The sequence below is a fragment of the Macaca thibetana genome, chromosome 3, assembly GCF_024542745.1.
Source record: "Macaca thibetana thibetana isolate TM-01 chromosome 3, ASM2454274v1, whole genome shotgun sequence".
NCBI classification, from domain to species: Eukaryota; Metazoa; Chordata; class Mammalia; order Primates; family Cercopithecidae; genus Macaca; species Macaca thibetana.
This window is the reverse complement of record NC_065580.1, coordinates 114,644,006-114,660,514: the sequence shown is the minus strand read 5'-3', so window position 1 is coordinate 114,660,514 and position 16,509 is coordinate 114,644,006. Positions and strand designations below refer to the sequence as shown.

The 16,509-nt window shown below is 53.3% G+C and overlaps 2 protein-coding genes across 2 annotated transcripts in view; both read left to right on the top strand.

The window, feature by feature from the left end:
• Positions 1-7,188, top strand: part of NUDCD3 (NudC domain containing 3) — a 106,643-nt gene extending 99,455 nt beyond the window's left edge. The window contains exon 6 of the mRNA XM_050783432.1: positions 4,662-7,188. Within this exon, the coding sequence (XP_050639389.1) occupies positions 4,662-4,772 (111 nt within the window). The 3' untranslated portion in view covers positions 4,773-7,188. The remainder of the gene's footprint in view (positions 1-4,661) is intronic.
• CAMK2B (calcium/calmodulin dependent protein kinase II beta) overlaps positions 1-16,509 on the top strand; it is a 227,816-nt gene that overhangs the window by 53,963 nt on the left and 157,344 nt on the right. The gene's annotated exons all lie outside the window — the stretch shown is intronic.

Genomic DNA, 16,509 nt, shown 5'->3' with positions numbered 1-16,509 from the left:
GCTGAGCTCAGCTCAGGTGCTTAGACAGCCAGACCTGCCTGGTTATAGCTCATTCCAGTTATGCTGCATTTGCCTGTGGCCACCACATGAAAGGCCAGCCTTTGAACCTTTGCCCTGTGGGTGGGGCTTCTCATGGTAGTGTTTGGGGATGGGTTATGTGAGGGTCTGCCCACTCTGTGCCCATATTCAGCATTGGGTCTACAGAAGGGCTGAGATGTATTCACGAGTTGACCTTTGGGAGAAAGAGTCTGTTTTGACTGGAGAACATGAACCCAGATGCCCTTTGTGCAGTCTTACCACGTGCCCCTTAGAAGTGTCTTTTTGTGCCACAAGATGGAAGGACTAAGGTCAGGTGGTTCCTCGCATCTTCCCCAGACGCTGACACTGAGTCTTTGTTACAGAGAGATGATAAAAATTATTGTAGTTTAAATGGTATTTGTGCATTTGTCAAAGCCTTGATGAAATTATTGTAGACTTCATCTTATTTATTTATTTATTTATTTTTTGAGACAGAGCCTCGCTCTGTCACCCAGGCTGGAATGCAGTGGCGTGATCTCAGCTCACTGAAACCTCCACCTCCCAGGTTCAAGTGATTCTCCTGCCTCAGCCTCCTGAGTAGCTGGGACTACAGATGCACACCACCACGCCCGGCTAATTTTTGTATTTTTAGTAGAGACAGGATTTCCCCATGTTGGCCAGGCTGGTCTCGAATGCCTGACCTCAGGTAATCCACCTGCTTTAGCCTCCCGAAGTGCTGGTATTATAGGCGTGAGCCACCACACCCGGCCATTTTTATGTAGACTTTAGCTGTTGAGGCATGAGAGAAGCTAGGATGCTCTGGCTGTTTTTTTCTCTAAGCCCTTATGTTTCCTGTGATTGTATCTCTTACAGAACCTTACATTCAAAAACAAAATAACAGTAATACCTGCTCATCATTGGAGTTGCCAGTAGTGCCAAGGACATGCATAGAGGTGTCAGGGGCTCCACCAGCCTTTTCTTCTTCTTCTCTACATCCTTGCCCCTCCCCTTCCCTCCTTTCTTTCTGTTTCCCTTTTCTTTCCCTTATATCCTTCCCTCTCCTTGACCTTCGTCTCAGTCTCTTTCCCCCATCCTTTATGTTCTGTGCCAAAACCTTGTAACATTGCATAGTCTCACCCCCCTATTGGGGCATGTCGGTGAGGAAGACAGACACAGATCTGCCTTTGTGGTGCTAGGATTCCAGCCATTTTAATCTTAGCTTCTCCAAAGAGTATTTCAGTCCTGCTTTGCAGTCTCATTGATAATCCTCCCCAGGAAGCAGCTGCTCTTGTCTCTCCATTTCTGGAGGCCTAAGGCCTCCTCATTTTGATGGCTTGTTGCCAAGCCCACTGCCCAGGACCAGGAACGGGGAGGTCTGTTCATTCCAGGTAAGCTGAGGCAACTTCCAGGCAGTTCTGGACCTCAGACCCCTACCTAGATCCTCACTGTCAGTCTGGGAAAGGCCAACCTCAAGGGGTGAAAGATGGCAGCAGTACACATTGTATGTAAGCACCATGCACATACATAATTACACACATGCAGCATCGCAGGGTGCAGCTGACATCCCCTTCATGCCCTACTGCCCTGCTCTGAGGGCAATTCAGTGGGGTCATCCTGTTGGTGTCCTCTTGGCAAGCTGTTTTTCTGGTCCCTAGGGCACTGCACAGCCCAGATGTGGAACAGAAAGTCCCCATGCCCGCAAACAGCTTCTTGTGACCTAGCATTGGGGAGCCCATAGACTGGGCAGCGACCCAGTTAGGAAGGATTCAAAGAACCTTGAAGATGCTGTGGTCCAGTGGAAAGAGCTCTGTGTGTTAAATCGAAATCTGTTCTGCTGTAGACTTGCCATGAGGCACCATCCTGACCCTTGAGAGGATGTGTGTCCCTCCCCAGGGTAAAGTGCCCTGGGAGATCTTCAGCAACATGCAGGAGCCCAGGGCTGGTGGTGCAGGGGTAGGTCCCAGAGTGACCCTCTCCCTGGGGTTGATCTGCTCCTCAACAGCCAGGGAGCCTCCAGCTCTCAGGCAACAGCTGTAGACAGTAATGAACTGACCTCTCAGGGCTATGGTCGTTCAGAGTGTGTGTCCAAGCACCTGCCTGGTGCTGATGCTAAAGTCTCAACTCCTTCCTGGGCTTGACAGTGTCTGGGGCAGGGTCTGCAGCATATGGAGGCTTGCAACACACAGAGATTTCATGTAAAATGTCCTTAGTGACTAGCCTTTTTTTAAAAAATCAAATGAGGAAACAGACATAGAAGGTAGGTACATGCCCTTGTGTGGCCTCATGTAGCAGGTTAGCCACATTTTATTCAGGCGTCCTGAGGGGTACCTTACAGGCAGAGGGACTATCGTGAGAGTTAGGGGGCCGGAGTTGCTTCGCTGGGATCACCAGGCTTCGCTAAGGAGAGAGAATGGAAACAGGGCCAGGTTCTCCTGTCAGCCTCCATCTGCCGTTCACGTCGGCATAGTCACAGTTACCAGCGTGCTCTGGCATTGATGCCCATTTATGGTGTGAACTCAGAGTTTTCTAAATTTGCCAAGATTTCAAATTGTGCTTCTAATGCCACAGATGCTGTGTATTTTGAAGCAATTTTATTTTGAAATGATAATACTTTTATTGTTTTAAATTCTTTGGTGTCACTAACCTTTTTCCACAGTTATCAAATTTAAAACCCTTCATCTTTTCCCTAATTTAATTTCTTTCGAGCAGGATTCTCCCATCTAGAAAGAGAATGTGGAATGTACAGGTGCCATTGCTCTGTCTGTGCTGAGATGTGTCTGTGTCTAGGATCTCTTCAGCCTGGTAGGATTCACCCTAACGTTAGTAATTGTGACATCTCAAAGGCAGATAGCTTTAGCATAGTCTCTGGTCATAAGAGTGAATTTGGTGACACACAGGAAGGCCTGCTCTCCACTTTTGCCTCAGGAAAGGTCTGAATGCTGATCTTGGCATCCTAGGCTCCCTCTATTTAAGATCAAGTCTACTAATCTGCCCTTTGCACTCTGGGAATCCTACATCGGGCCCTCATCCAGCAACCCGGTTCCCAGGGTGAGAGTGTGGTGGCTGCAGGGCTCTGCAGCTGTCATTTGCCCTACAGCTGGCTGGGATTCTGTTGAAAGGTTCAGAGGCTTCGTGCAGCCGCCTGCTGAAGTCATCCATTCTTATGTTTGGTTGAGACTATGCAGCCTCACACTTCCAGTGGGCAGAGGTGTGGGCCATGCTTTCAGGGCTGTGCAGAGGGGTCTTCATGTAGTCTTCTCTGCACCCACAGCCACTCCATGTGAGCTGCAGCACTTGTTCTCAAAATGGTCTTTCCAAAGTCTCTAATGTGAGTTGCCTGTAAGAAATTGATAGTAATGTCAATTCATCCCCAGTATATAGTATGTGTCTTTGATATGCTTGTTGTTGCATCACTTAGGTTTTAAAAAATGAAAAAGAAGCTGGGTATGGTGGACTGCACCCGTAGTTTTAAGTACTCAGGAGGCTGAGGTGGGAGGATCGCTTGAGCCCAGGAGTTTGAAGCTGCACTGAGCCATGACCACACACTGCACTCTAGCCTGGGAAGCAGAGTGAGACCCTATCTCTAAAAAATAAAAACAGGAAAAAGAAAACCCTCTTGTTAGGAAGATTGTGTTTTATTTAAGGAGAAGCCCTGGTGCTGAGAATCCCACAGCCTCATTTTCTGGGCCTATGCTACCGGGTTTTCTGCAGCAGGGACTGTGGATCATATTGGTAGAATAACTACTGGCCCTGTACGGTCTCTTTTGTCTCTTGTGGTCAGAAGGTCAGAAGGAAGGAGAGATCATCCCCAGCCCTCAGTGTACTCATGGTGGCCAGGTGAGGAGGGCAGATGTGGAGTCCCTATGAGGAGAGAGGGCCTGCCAACTCAGGTACAGATGCTTCCCTCAGGGTCCAGTCTTCCTGATGTCTCCTGCCATGGCCACACACTCAGGCTTGCTTCTGATCCTTGGAGGCTAGATAGTTCCAGAATGGCCACATGTTGGCCAGGGCTTAGTCAACCAGCTCTGACTGCATCTGCAAGGATGCAGTGGGGAATTCCTGACTGGCGGGTCTACCACTGGACATTCTGAGGTCTTTTCCTCCGTGCCACATCCTGAGTCAACCCTGGATTGTCTGATGATATAGTTCTTGATGCTGATACCTGGGGTGCTAGGGTACCTCCTCTGCACACCTTAGTTATGACTCAGGTGGGGCTTGAGCACTTTCTCTACGCACCTTTTCTACAACCCCGGTGGGCTGGGACACTCCCTCTTCGTGCCTTAGTCAGTACCTGGTGGGACCATAGACGTTGCAGGCTGTTTGGAATTTGGACAGAGATCCTGGTGGAAAAGGGACAAGATGAACCATAAAGAGGAGCCAGTGCTTTGCTGGGGACAGAAGATGAAGGGTTAGAAATTCAGTCTGTGTAGCACAGTCTTGCAGAGAAATTGGCAGGCACCCAGTACCTCCCTTGGTTGAAGGCTGCTCCAGGGTAGTACGGTTCTCTGGGAGCCGGTCTTGCCAGGCAAGTGCCTGAGCCCTGAGGAAGCAGGAAGGCTCTCTGCCTGCAGTCAGAGTCTGCTCTGGGAGAAAGTACACAGTGCCTTTTGATCCCCTTTAATCTCTCTATTTTCTGTTTGTAGAAAGTCCATGAGATGCTGAAGAAGGGGTGGGATGCTGAAGGTTCTCCCTTCCGAGGCCAGCGATTCGACCCCGCCATGTTCAACATCTCCCCGGGGGCTGTGCAGTTTTAATGACCAGAAGGAAAGGAAACCCTCGCCGGTGGGGAGGCAGAGCCTTATCCTCGGCCGCCCTCCTCGGCTCCCTGCGTTCTAGGGACTTGCTCGTCTTGTTTACCCCTAACCATCCTTTCTTTCAAGGGTGAACCAGGCCTTCCACCCTGACCTTGCATCTCCAGACTGTTGCAGAGAAGGTGCGGGGCCAGCTGCTGTGTGGTGGCCGCTGTGGCTGACGCTGAGTGAAGGTGTTTGAAATGCAGGAGAGGATATCCCAGCAAATTGGGATCACATGCTTTTGTCTCCACAGCAACCAGCCACTGCAGGCAGCATGTCTTTCCTCCCCTGCTCCCTGCTTGCTGTTGTTTTGACGCTATTCTGCTTGCATGTCTTCTGGTTGGGATGTGGAGTTGTTGCCGGGACTCTCAGGCGAAGCTGAAGTCATTGAAGTGTGTGAAGCTCTGTGCTTGCATGAGGGCGAGCAAGGAATGGCTGTGCCTGGGGCTGCTTTGGGAAACTCTTTGCCCCTTGACCTCTTTTGGGAGCATTCACGTGGTCTTCTTGCTCATCCCTTTATAAATGTGCTCTGCCTGCCTCAGCCTCATGGTCAGAGCAGTGGAAACTGGAGCCCTGTTTGCACATTCTAGTTGTTGGGAGAAAGCCCGGGTTCTGGGCTCAGGTCCAGATGCAGCAGGGATTCTGTTCTCTGACTGTGGCGACCTTGCTTTGGTTCTTGTTGAAGTGAACCAAGCCCAGCCACCACGCATGGCATGCTGTGCTTGGCTCCCCATAAGACGTCCTCTTTGGGTGCACGGTGTCAAAGCGTAGGCAGGAGTGGAGAGCTGGTGCCCTCAGGAGGAGACCACAGCATGTTCATCAGCTCATCAGCAGAGCACAACAGCCACAAGTCCTGAGAAGCTTTGACCTTGAGGGGCTTCTAGGAGAAGTGGAATTTCTGCATGGGGCGTGAAGGCACACTGTCCCACCACAACTGAACCAGAAGAGAGAAAAGACTCCCCCCTTCCCATCCTCTGTGCCAGGTGTCAGACTGCGCTCCCTGGAGCTTATGGCCCGATCTTACCTGTTCTCTGGGGACTGGTCACTGCCTCAGGAGCCCCAAGCCTATGCCCTGAGCCATGGCTGCTGATTGACTCCAGCCAAGGTGCAAAGATGAAATTATGGGACAGGGCCTCAGGCCTGTGTTCCAAGTACTCACAGGGGCTCTGGGTGCCCATCGCCGGGAGTATGGTTCAGCTACCACCGGCACTGCCCATTTGCCTGTCTCTCAAGCTCAGAGCATGGATGAGCCGCACAGCAGAGCAGTGCACCCTGGCACCATGCACGGCCAGCAAGAATCAAGGCCTGCAGATGCTAAGAGAGCCTATTGTCAGGGGAAGGACCCCACCCCTGCACACACTCTCTGTGGATACTTGGGTTGTGGGGGCTGTCTTGGAGAGTAAGTTTGTGGTTGGTTTCTGGTTTACAGTGGTGGCTGACACCCCTTGTAAGAAAGCATTCCTGGGAAGTCTTCTGTGGGTCCAAACATGTTGCTCCGATCATCACGCGAGAGCAGAAGGCCCTAGATACCCCCTTTGGAATGTGAGAGCCTTGTTGTCTGATACTTGCCACTGAGCTGGTGAAGCCGCTCTAAGGAGATCTCGACCCTGGGGAGCAGAACTCTTGTCATCTATGAGGGGTCCTTCTGAGAAAGACTCATTTTTTTCCTGGAGTTCTTCCCATCGAGGTCCTAGGATTTCACACCACTGTCCCATAAGAGCTTTCCTGCCTAATGAAAGGAGGTCTTGTGTGTGTCTCCTCTCATCTCTGTAGTTCTCGAGTTGGCCCCCATTGCAGCCCCACCCTGTGGGTAGTCTTCCAGAAGTGATGCAGTGGTGTGAGATGCCCTACACCTTGTTATTTGGGAGACTTTGAGAATCACTTCCATGGTGACCAGTGTTTGTTTTGCCTGATTTTGTATTCTGTGTTGCATTTCTCCCCACTCCCTGCCCTGCTTTAATAAATGGCAAACCAATGTCTAGGAAGAATGACTGAAGGGCAGTATTGGGTATTGGCCCCATGGCAGGAGCAGCCACTTGCATCTGGTCCCGGTGCCACACTGCAGTGCTTGGTGTGGTTGTGGAGCCTGTCCCTGCACGCCTTGCTCCCGTTGAGCCACGCTGTTTGGTGGGTGATTCTCTGCCCTGAGCCACCACTCTGGACTGGCCCAGTCTCCAGAGCTGGCACACCCTGCCTGTTTTCTCTTTTTAGACACAACAGCCGCAGTTTGGCCAGCCACTAAGTCCCACCAGCTGAGGTCCGAGGAAAGCGGGGTGACTCATTTCCCTTGTCCAGGGCCCCAGGAGAGTGAGGTGTCCAGCCTGCAAAGCTGTTCCAGCTCCTCGGTGTTGGTTTGCAATAAATCGGTATTTAAGCAGTTCTGGGTCTGCGTGTGACATTTGCTGCTGAGACAGTTCTGTCTGTGCATGGTCATTATTGTTATATTCTGGCCTCGGGGTCCCAGGCCAATGTACACAGCAAACACCAGCGTGGGGAATTCTTAGGGGTTGTTTCCCATCTGGTCTGAATGCACTGGGCAAGATCTCAACACAGCTTTAGAAATCCTGTAAGATTTTGATTAGTGAGGAGAAAAGGAATGTAGCTATAGATCTTACATCCTTTCAAACAGGTTCTGGAATTCTGTAGTTACCGGAAAGCTTAGGGTGAGTGCAGAGTTGGGAATGATTCCACTGGAGGGCCAACTTTGCCTACCAGGCTCCAAGGCCCTCCTTGATCTCCAGGTACATACCTGCTGTTACCTTTGCTGAGCCCTCACAATGGGCTTCCTCCAGGACATAACCCCATGTCTGACACACAAGTCTCCCAGGTGGCTGGCCACCTGCTTCTTCCTCAGTCAGATCTTTGACTCTCCTTCTCTGTGCCCCACCCCATTCCATGGGTATCCATCTCCAGCCTCCTCCGACCCTGCTCACCCCTGGGGACAGGACCTAGGGGTGTGAGAATTACTTCTTGGCTGAATGAAGACTGTTTCAAAGGCAACCCTTAGAATTGCCTAGCATACTCCCAGGGCCAGAAATAACCCACCAGAGAGGAGAGGCGTATTTGCCCCTGAAGAGTGCAGGAAGGAGAACAGTTGAGAAGTGTTTTGTGTGGAAATGTGTCCAAGAGGCATCAGCTGCTGCACAGAGAACTCACTGCCCAGAACACTGCGCTTGGGGAACAGACCTCACCCCCACCTCAAATCTGCTCCCCACTGGGCCTGTTGGCAGCCAGCTCAGCCGGGGAACGGGCAGTATGACTCGCTTTGTGAATGAAAAGCACGAAGTTGTCAGCACAGAACCTGGCCAGTCCTTGATAAACTCTCTCCTCGGTGGTCAGAGGCCAAGCAGCCCATGTGTCTCAAGGTCCTGAAGAACTGGGCTATGTCCCTGAGGCTCCCTCCACCATCTGACTACCGGGTCTGGGGAACAGGCTTTTAAACCAGGCTGCTGCCCTGGGGAGTGCTCACTGGATGCCAGGGTGCCCCATAGGGACAGGGTCACAAAGCCCTGGGGCTTCCCCTGCCAGTCCTGGTGAGGACAGTGTGATCACTATCTCAGAGAGAAGAAAAATGAATATTCTGTCTTTTCAGACTAAACTACTCACCCAGCTCACACTAATGTGGATTTGTTAATTTTACCTTTTTTTTTCTTTCCAACTTTTATTTTAGGTTCAAGGTTTGTTACATGGGTAAATTGGATCATAGAGGTTTGGTGTACAGATAATTTTGTCACCCAGGTAATCAGCATGATACCTGATAATGTAGTTTTTCAGTCCTCACTCTCCTCCCACTGGGTTTTATTTTTTAGTGCTGGAAGTTTAACAGACTGGTCTTACCTCAGAGGGAGGGAAGAAACCCCCTATCACTGGGCTCCGTGGTGTGACAGGGGCCTGGTAGGGGCTTTCGATCCACCATCCATTCCTCCATACCAAATGCCTGAGGTCCCCACTTTGCACATGGAGACAGCGTCGTGCCAGGGAAGAGAGGTTGAGCCCGGCTACCCCTCACAACTTCCTGCTTCCCCCTCAGAGGGTGATGGGGAGACCAGAGCCCATGGCAGGACCAACCGTCACTGAACCCAGCTGGCACAGGTCTACCAGAACACTCTGGGGGTATGCTGGGCTTGCTGGGTAAACCCCTGGCATGCTGGCATTTGCTGTCTTCTCAATGCTGATGGAGATAGGCACACATGGGGTGTGGGAACATGGCCATCCTCAGGCAGGTTCATGAGGGCACTGGCAGGCACTCAGGTGTATGCTGCCTCCTGCTAGGCAGGGCCGAGGCTGTTCTCCCTGGAGAAGGGCGGCTTAGGAAACACTTGCAAGAAAGCTGCCTGGACCTGGAAGGTGACCCTGGCCAGCCTCCCTGCTGCCTCTCTCAGTCCTAGGCCTTCTTCCCCAGAGCTGGTTAGGGCCTCAGAGACTTTGCAGTCTAACCCCTCATTGTGCTACAGTCATAGAAGTAAGTGACACTCCCAAGGCCATGTGGCTGGTGACTCGGGGGGCCCAGGTCCAGGATCCTGCCCCTTTTGCAGGCCTGTGGTTCCTTGTCTCCTACTTGCTTCTTGGAGCAGCCTCCTCTTAAGCCAACAGCTCCTTCACCTGAGCCCGGTCACTTCGCCCTCCTCCCCAGAACCAAAGAGCAAGACCATCTGCCCCAGGTACAGTCCTGGCCATGCCACATTCTCTGTGGCACTATGACCAAGGTGAGTGGCAGATACTGAAATCATCCAGGGCCACTGCAGACCCCATTCCCAGTGGACTGTTCATCAAGGGACCCTGTCTCAGACTACCTCAGCCAACCTTGTTGCCCAGCACAGGTCTGGCACATTGAAGATGATCTGTGTTGGATGGGGAAGGCAGAGGGAGGATCCTCCAGCATTGATCACCCACCAAAACCCTCAACAACCCAGACATTGCCGCTGCACTGACCCCATGCCATGAGGAGGGCACTCAGGCTGTTAGGAGCCTGCTGACTCAGGCATTGGGCTGGGGCCTCCCTGCCTGTCTGCCTGCCAGCGGAGCACTGCCCCAAGCCCCTCTTACTGCAAAGACAGGGTCTTGCCTCCCAGTGTGCACTTTGTGCAAGACACAGGCAGGTATGGGTCTACCAGAGGACAGGGAGTGTTGTTGGGGCACCGTGGGGCTTGGAGGAGGCCCCTCTGGCAGGGAAGGGCAGCCCTTACCTCTGTTGGACTAGGGAGTTTAGGAAGCTGCTCTGGTCCAGAGAACTGGGGATCCAGAGAACTGGGGATCAGGGCCATCTTGTGACCCCAGTGATGGTCCCTAGTGGGACTGCTGAGCTTCAGCCTGAGAGTTCAGGAACTCACCAGTGATTGCTTGTGGGCACTAATGACGCAGTGTGTGGAGACCTCATTTACCAGGTATGCCTAGCCTGCAGGCAAATCCCAGGGCAGTGACCCTTAGGGAAGAGACAGGGTTTGGGGTCATCAGAGGCCGGGAGACCCAGGTACCTGCAGTGAATGGGCTGCAGACTGGAGCTCAGCCTTAAGGTGGGGAAGATTCCAGCACCCCTGAGTGACCACCTCTTTCTTGATAATGCAGAGAATGGATTTTGTGACTCCAGGGTGACATTTCTAAGCTTGGCATCATCCAGGGTGGGTTTGGGCTCAATATGGGTGACTGTTAGTCCAGGTCTGTCTCAGTGAGGCTGTTCAGGCAGAAAGGCTGACACACCTCGCAGGCAGAGGGTCTAGAAAAGAAGGGGCAACAGGCCTGAGGAGGGGACAGCCAGGCAAGGAGGTAGAATAGGCCTTGTCTGGACAGTGGTCACCTGTTAGGTCCACAGCTTGTCGTCCCTGGCCTGACCAGCCATGTGAGGAGAGATCCAAACCATCCACTTGAAAGCATTCAGGGTGCCTGATGACAAGACCCCAGCCACTGTGGGCTCTCATGTCCTGGTAGGAAGGTATACCTCAAGCAGATGGACCTGGTGGTGGTTGACACTGTCTGCCTCCCCAGGGCTGGTCTGTTCATGCCAGACCGTTTTCTCGTTTGCTCCCACCTCCAGCTCAGAGAGGAATCACCTTCACACCTCTGCTGAAACTAACCCAGCTCTGTACCCATCATTCCCTTCTGTGCAACACCTGCTCCTGGAGAACCCTACCCCCTCAAATACACATCACCCTCAGGGCCCTGTGATGTGCTCTCGTCTCCCCACCACCATTCAGGGGGCCACAACCAGGTCCAGCCTGTCTTCCCTGGCACCAGGCTGTCTCTGTGCAGTGGGGGAAACTCAGTCACCCCTAAACTATTCTCCAGTGTTCCCAGATCAGCCATGTGATGGCAAGAGTCACTTCTTAAACTTTTGCTATCCCCAGAAACTTAAAGCAACACCGGCCACACTCAAAAGTCAAGTGATACCAAGACAGCAACAGTAAAGCATTAACTGAGCACAGGGCCCTGTTGACTCGACACCCCAGGCTCTCCTGCTGGTAACCCTCCATTGGCAGAACCAGGCACTCTGCAAAGCCCTGGACAGTCAGCAGCCTTCTGAACAGGCTCTTCTGTCCCCACTCACAACTTCAGAGCAGCTAGGACCCCAGTGACCGCCCCCCCCCCCCCCCCCCACCCCCAGCTGCTTCATCTCTGTCCGAAGATAACTGCTCTCCAGAACTTTCCATGATACGGTCATTTAAAGTTTTTTTTTTTGAGACAGAGTTTTCCCTGTGTTGCCCAGACTGGACCCAAACCTCTGGGCTCAAGTGATCCTCCTGCTTCAGCCTCCCAAGTAGCTGGGACTGTAAGTGTGCACCACTGTGCCTGGCTTGATGGTGTCATTTTTCACTGTATGCGTATTTGTAAACTGTGTAAATCAATATGTTTGTCACTTGCTTTTCTTTCTCCCTTTTCCCTTCATGAGCTGTCTGTGTCCATACACACTCTCCTCCACTCCCCCAGGTGGGGTGTGATATTCCATTAAGTGAATATCACAGTTTATTTAACAACATCCTGTTGGTGAGTGCTTAGGTTGGTCCCAATTTCTCAATATTACAACAATGCAGCAGTCATTCTCAAGTGTGAGAGATTCCCTAGGCATTTCCTGTGAGTGGAGTTGCGGGGTCACAGGGCATCCTCTGGGACGGGAAGGAACTTCCCATGGGAAGGAACATGGAAAGGGGAATGAACCCACCTCCTGTGAGTGGGTCTTGTTGCTCAGCTCCTCACCATTTTAATGGACTCTAATGTTTGCAGTCATGCTGAGTGTTAAGTTGGATTGCCCATGCATTTCCCTTGTCATGGTGAGGTTGAACTCCCATTTATATTTTTATTAGGCATTCAGGTTCCTTCTGTGAATTTTGTTTGTATTTTTCACCATTTTACTAAGCTGTTCATCATTTATTCCAGACCTCCCAGCCTGGAGCCTGTCTTTGCACTTTAAACTTCCTTTCCACCCTCCTGGTCCCCCAAGGTGGGGGGTGTTCTTGAGGATCACCCCTTACTCTGTGCTCAGGCCACCATGAGTTCCTAGACACAGGCTGCATTTCCCCCACATTTCCCATCTGGATGGGACTGTAGGGCAGGCACATTTCCCAGAGGCAGGGCAGGGCTGTAGGGCATGCATTTGGGATAGAAGCTGCCTCTACTCCCAGGATAGAGCCCAAATTCCCCAGTAAGCCTGCCTGTGCCCAAGGCCTGTTCCCTCAGGTTTAGAGAACTGCTCTCCTGGCTGTGGCTGGTGGCAGCACCCAAGCCATCTGTGTTGTCGATGGGCCCGTTCATAACCTGTTGGACGACCAGATGAGTAGTCTATCCTACTGCCCACTTCCTCATCGCAGGGCTTTGGGGGAAGAAAGCACTAAGCAGTTGAGATGGTCTAAATTTCTTGTCTCACATCCAGCTCGTGTGGAGAACAGAAAGTGAGTGCCATGAGCAAGACTGGGCTTGCAGCTCTTGGAGAGAACCCTGGCACTACGGGCCTAGCAGAAAGGACTGATCCCACTAAAAGCACCTCTGGCCCCTCCTGGCTCTCAGCCTGGGTGGTGCCTACCTCTCACAGAGGTCTGGCCACCTGGCGCTCTACCTGGGGAGCTCTCTGCTGTTGACTGGGAGAATACCCAGGTGGAGATGCGACCCAGCCCTCCACGTCCCACCTGCCTTCTCCCCCTTCCCAGGAACCTTCAGGACAGGGTCACCCAAGTCCAGAGCCTGGGAGCCCCTGGCCACTTCCCCAGCCAGCACTGGGATCTCCAGCCTCCACCACGTCTGGAGATCCCACGTCCCCTGACAGGGGACCATGGAAGGGATTCCCATCTGAACAACAAAACTGCGGAGCAGAGAATCCACATTTCTCAGATCCATCAGAGAATTGCCGTCATACAGCACATGCTGCCCCCAAACCAGAGAGACAGGCAGGTGGACACTGAGAACCACAGCTCACTGGAGCAGAGGCTGCTGCTGGAGCCCCATGGGAAGGAACATGGAAAGGGGAATGAACTGGGGATAGAGGGAAACTCATTTTCATCCAGCTCAGTGGAATCCTCTACTGAAGTCCTGAGAAGCACACACTCAACTGTGAGGAAGACAGCTGCTGGGGGTCAGCTAGGCCCATCTCTTCTCCGAGAACTGACCCCCTCACAGGGATTGCCCTGCCTTTTGCCCCAAGGAAGCAGAGCATTGATTTTGGGATGTAAGACCAGCACCCAAAGCTGCCAGCCAGGGCTGAGTGGGCACCTAGGGAGTAGGGTGGGGACAGAGTGGACAGAACAGAGACACTGACTGCAGTGTGAGAGGCCAGTAGAGATCCAAAGAGATCAGAGACAGGGAGGAAGAGAGACACTCAGAGAGGGACCCAGGAGGGAGAGGAACACTCAGGGACACAGAAGGGACAAGGAGGGAGAGGGACTTACAGATGGACACAGGAGGGACAGGGAGGGAGGGAGATACAGAGATGGACACAGGAAGGACAGGGAAGGAGAGGGACATGGGAGGGACAGGGAGGGAGAGGGACACTCAAAGATGAACACGGGAGAGTCAGGTAGGGAGAGGGACACTCAGAGATGGACATGGGGGAAAAGGAGGGAGAGGGACTTGGGGACTCAGAGATGGACACTGGAGGGACAGGGAGGGAGAGGGACTGAGAGGTGCACTCGGGAAGGACATGGAGGAAATGTAATTTGGGTGCTCACGGCAGCCCTGCAGGGTTTCAGGGTCCTTCTGTGTTCAAGACAAATATCCCTGTTTCTAAAGGTTAGTCATTTTTGTGTCTTGGAGAAAAAAGCCCTAACTTGAGGTCGCCGTCATGGCCGCTTTGCAGGGCTTTGCTGATTCCCTGGGAATGTCACCTGCTGCTGGTGCTTTTGGAGCGTGTGGCAGTGGGCTTAGTCTTCAGAGGTGGTCTCATTTTGGGGTTCCAGTGGAAGCCGCCAACACCTGAGTGGATGAGAGGTGCAGTTTCCCATCTTCCCCTCCCCAATAGGATCAGAACCCCTAGGGGAGGAGAGTTGGGGGTGGAGGCTTTTGGGGCCTGTTTGAGAAGGACTGCCCTGAACAATGCCTGAGGTGCATCCTACCTATCCCCCACGTGACAGCTGAGAAAACCAAGGCAGGTGGAAGGTGCCAGAATCTGAAGGTGTGCCTCTCCGCAGCACCATGTCTGACTTTTCGTTAGCAATGGGTTAGGCACCTAAAGAAATGTGGGCTGACGGGCCCACACATGAAGGAGGAGGCACCACCACCCACTCTGCGGGAAGGCGTGGCCATAGGTTCACCCCAGGACACAGAGCCCTGCTGAGCCGGGAGGCAGGACAGTGTGGAGCCCACGCGATCTACACCAGGGCGGCTGGTATGGGAGAGTCCTCGCTCCCTCAGAACAGGAGGACGAGAAGACCTTCCTGCGGATGCACAAGCTGTTGTGATCTGGGAATTTCAGCATTAGAGACTGCGGGTTCCAGGATTGGGGTAAGGAAGGAAAAAGAGAAAAAGGACCCCCAGCCATTGGGGTTCAGTTCAAGGAGCTATCCATCCTCCTGCCAAGAGGTGGGATGCAGGGATCCCTGGGGGTGTGATCAGAGACCCCCTGCCCTAGTCTTGTTGGGAGGGGCCCCTCATGTCACCCCTCACCCCATCCCACCTTGCTTCACCTGCCACGAAGCCCTCCCAGGCCCACACCCTCCCTTCGGGCTCAGAGCCTGGGTTCAGCTTCCTGGGAGGGACGCCTCTCCAGAGGGCACCACCCATCGGTGGGCACAGTAGTGCAGGCTCCAGACCCCAGGCCTGGTCAACAGGTCACTGCTGTGGCCAAACACGATCCTGTGGACTTAGAGGTGGTGATGGACACCGTGTTGAACCCCTGTTAAGCGGAAGGCAGGCAGTGTGTCTGGTGGCCAGAAGGCATTGGGGCAGAAAGTAAACGGTCTGCTTCAGCCTGGATCCACCTGCCACAGGCAGCCTCTCTTGTGTTCAGGATCTTTGTGAGCAACACGGGCCACCAACACCCTACATTTCCCATGTAGTGACAAAAGATTAAAACAAAAGATAAAAAAAAAAAACCTGCCATCCTTTATTTTTGGGACACAGAAGGGACAAGGAGGGAGAGGGACTTAGAGATGGACACAGGAGGGACAGGGAGGGAGGGAGACACAGAGGACTGGGCTCTGGTGGACTCCACAGGGCCCAGGGAGCAGGCTGGGCTTAGGTTGGGTCCCTGGGAGGGTCTCCTCAGAGGGGAGAGGGCCCTGGAGACACGGATGAGAAAGGAGAGTGGGGACCCTGGGGGCTAGATCTTAAAGGCCATGGTCTGCTGTTTGGAGTTTATCCCAAATGTCTGAAAGCAGAAGAGAGGAGCAGGGCAGGGGCCAGACCCCAAGGAAGGGCACTGGGAGATAGGGACACCACAACCCTACTTGGCCGCTGAGAGCAGAGCCACCCTCAGTCCCACCACTGCAGCTCTGTGCAGGCCCAGGCCACCTCTCCCCTCCCCTGATCCTAACCCCCTTCTCCCCTGCTCCTCTTCCATCTCCTTCCTTTTCTCCTTTTCATAGGCACATGGCTTGGCTCACCACGTGTGATTCCCCAAGGATCCCCAGGCAGGATCTCCTGCTCCACCAGGACACATGAAGGCAGGTGCCACAGGCAAGGTGGAGGCCTGGGCGCAGGTGTACATGGGGTGGCAGGCCCCACAAAAGTACCCCTTGGCCACTAGATAAAGGGGCTGTGACCCCAGGAGCTAAGAACTTCCTCAAGGCCTGTTCTCAAAGGGGTGTGTTGTGACCCTCGCCATCCCCTGCTCACCTCGCCCAGCCCTCACTGTCACTTCCGCACTGAGCAAGGTGGAGCACAGCTGGGCTCTCCCTGACTGCTTGCCCAGAGCCAAGGCTACCACAGGAAGGTTAGGGAGGGGGCCTGGCCTCCCCGTGCCTCAGTTTCTTCAGCTGCAAAATGACCAACATTGAGTGGGAAGAACCCCAGCATTGAGCATCCAAAGGCACTGGCAGGCTCCCTGGGGGTCCCACCCCATGAGGGTATCAGCGTTCTTGGGAGTACCACCTGTCTCTGGCCTCCAGTGAATGGCCTCCTGCCACCTAGGGCCTGCCGACCAGGGGTGAGCAACTGAACCCAGGATCACCTGCCCTCAACCCCCACCCCTCTGACCACCCCCTGAGCCCACTGCCCACCTCTGCTGAATGATCACACTCTCCCCCACCCAATGCAGCACACAGACCTGGACACACGTCAA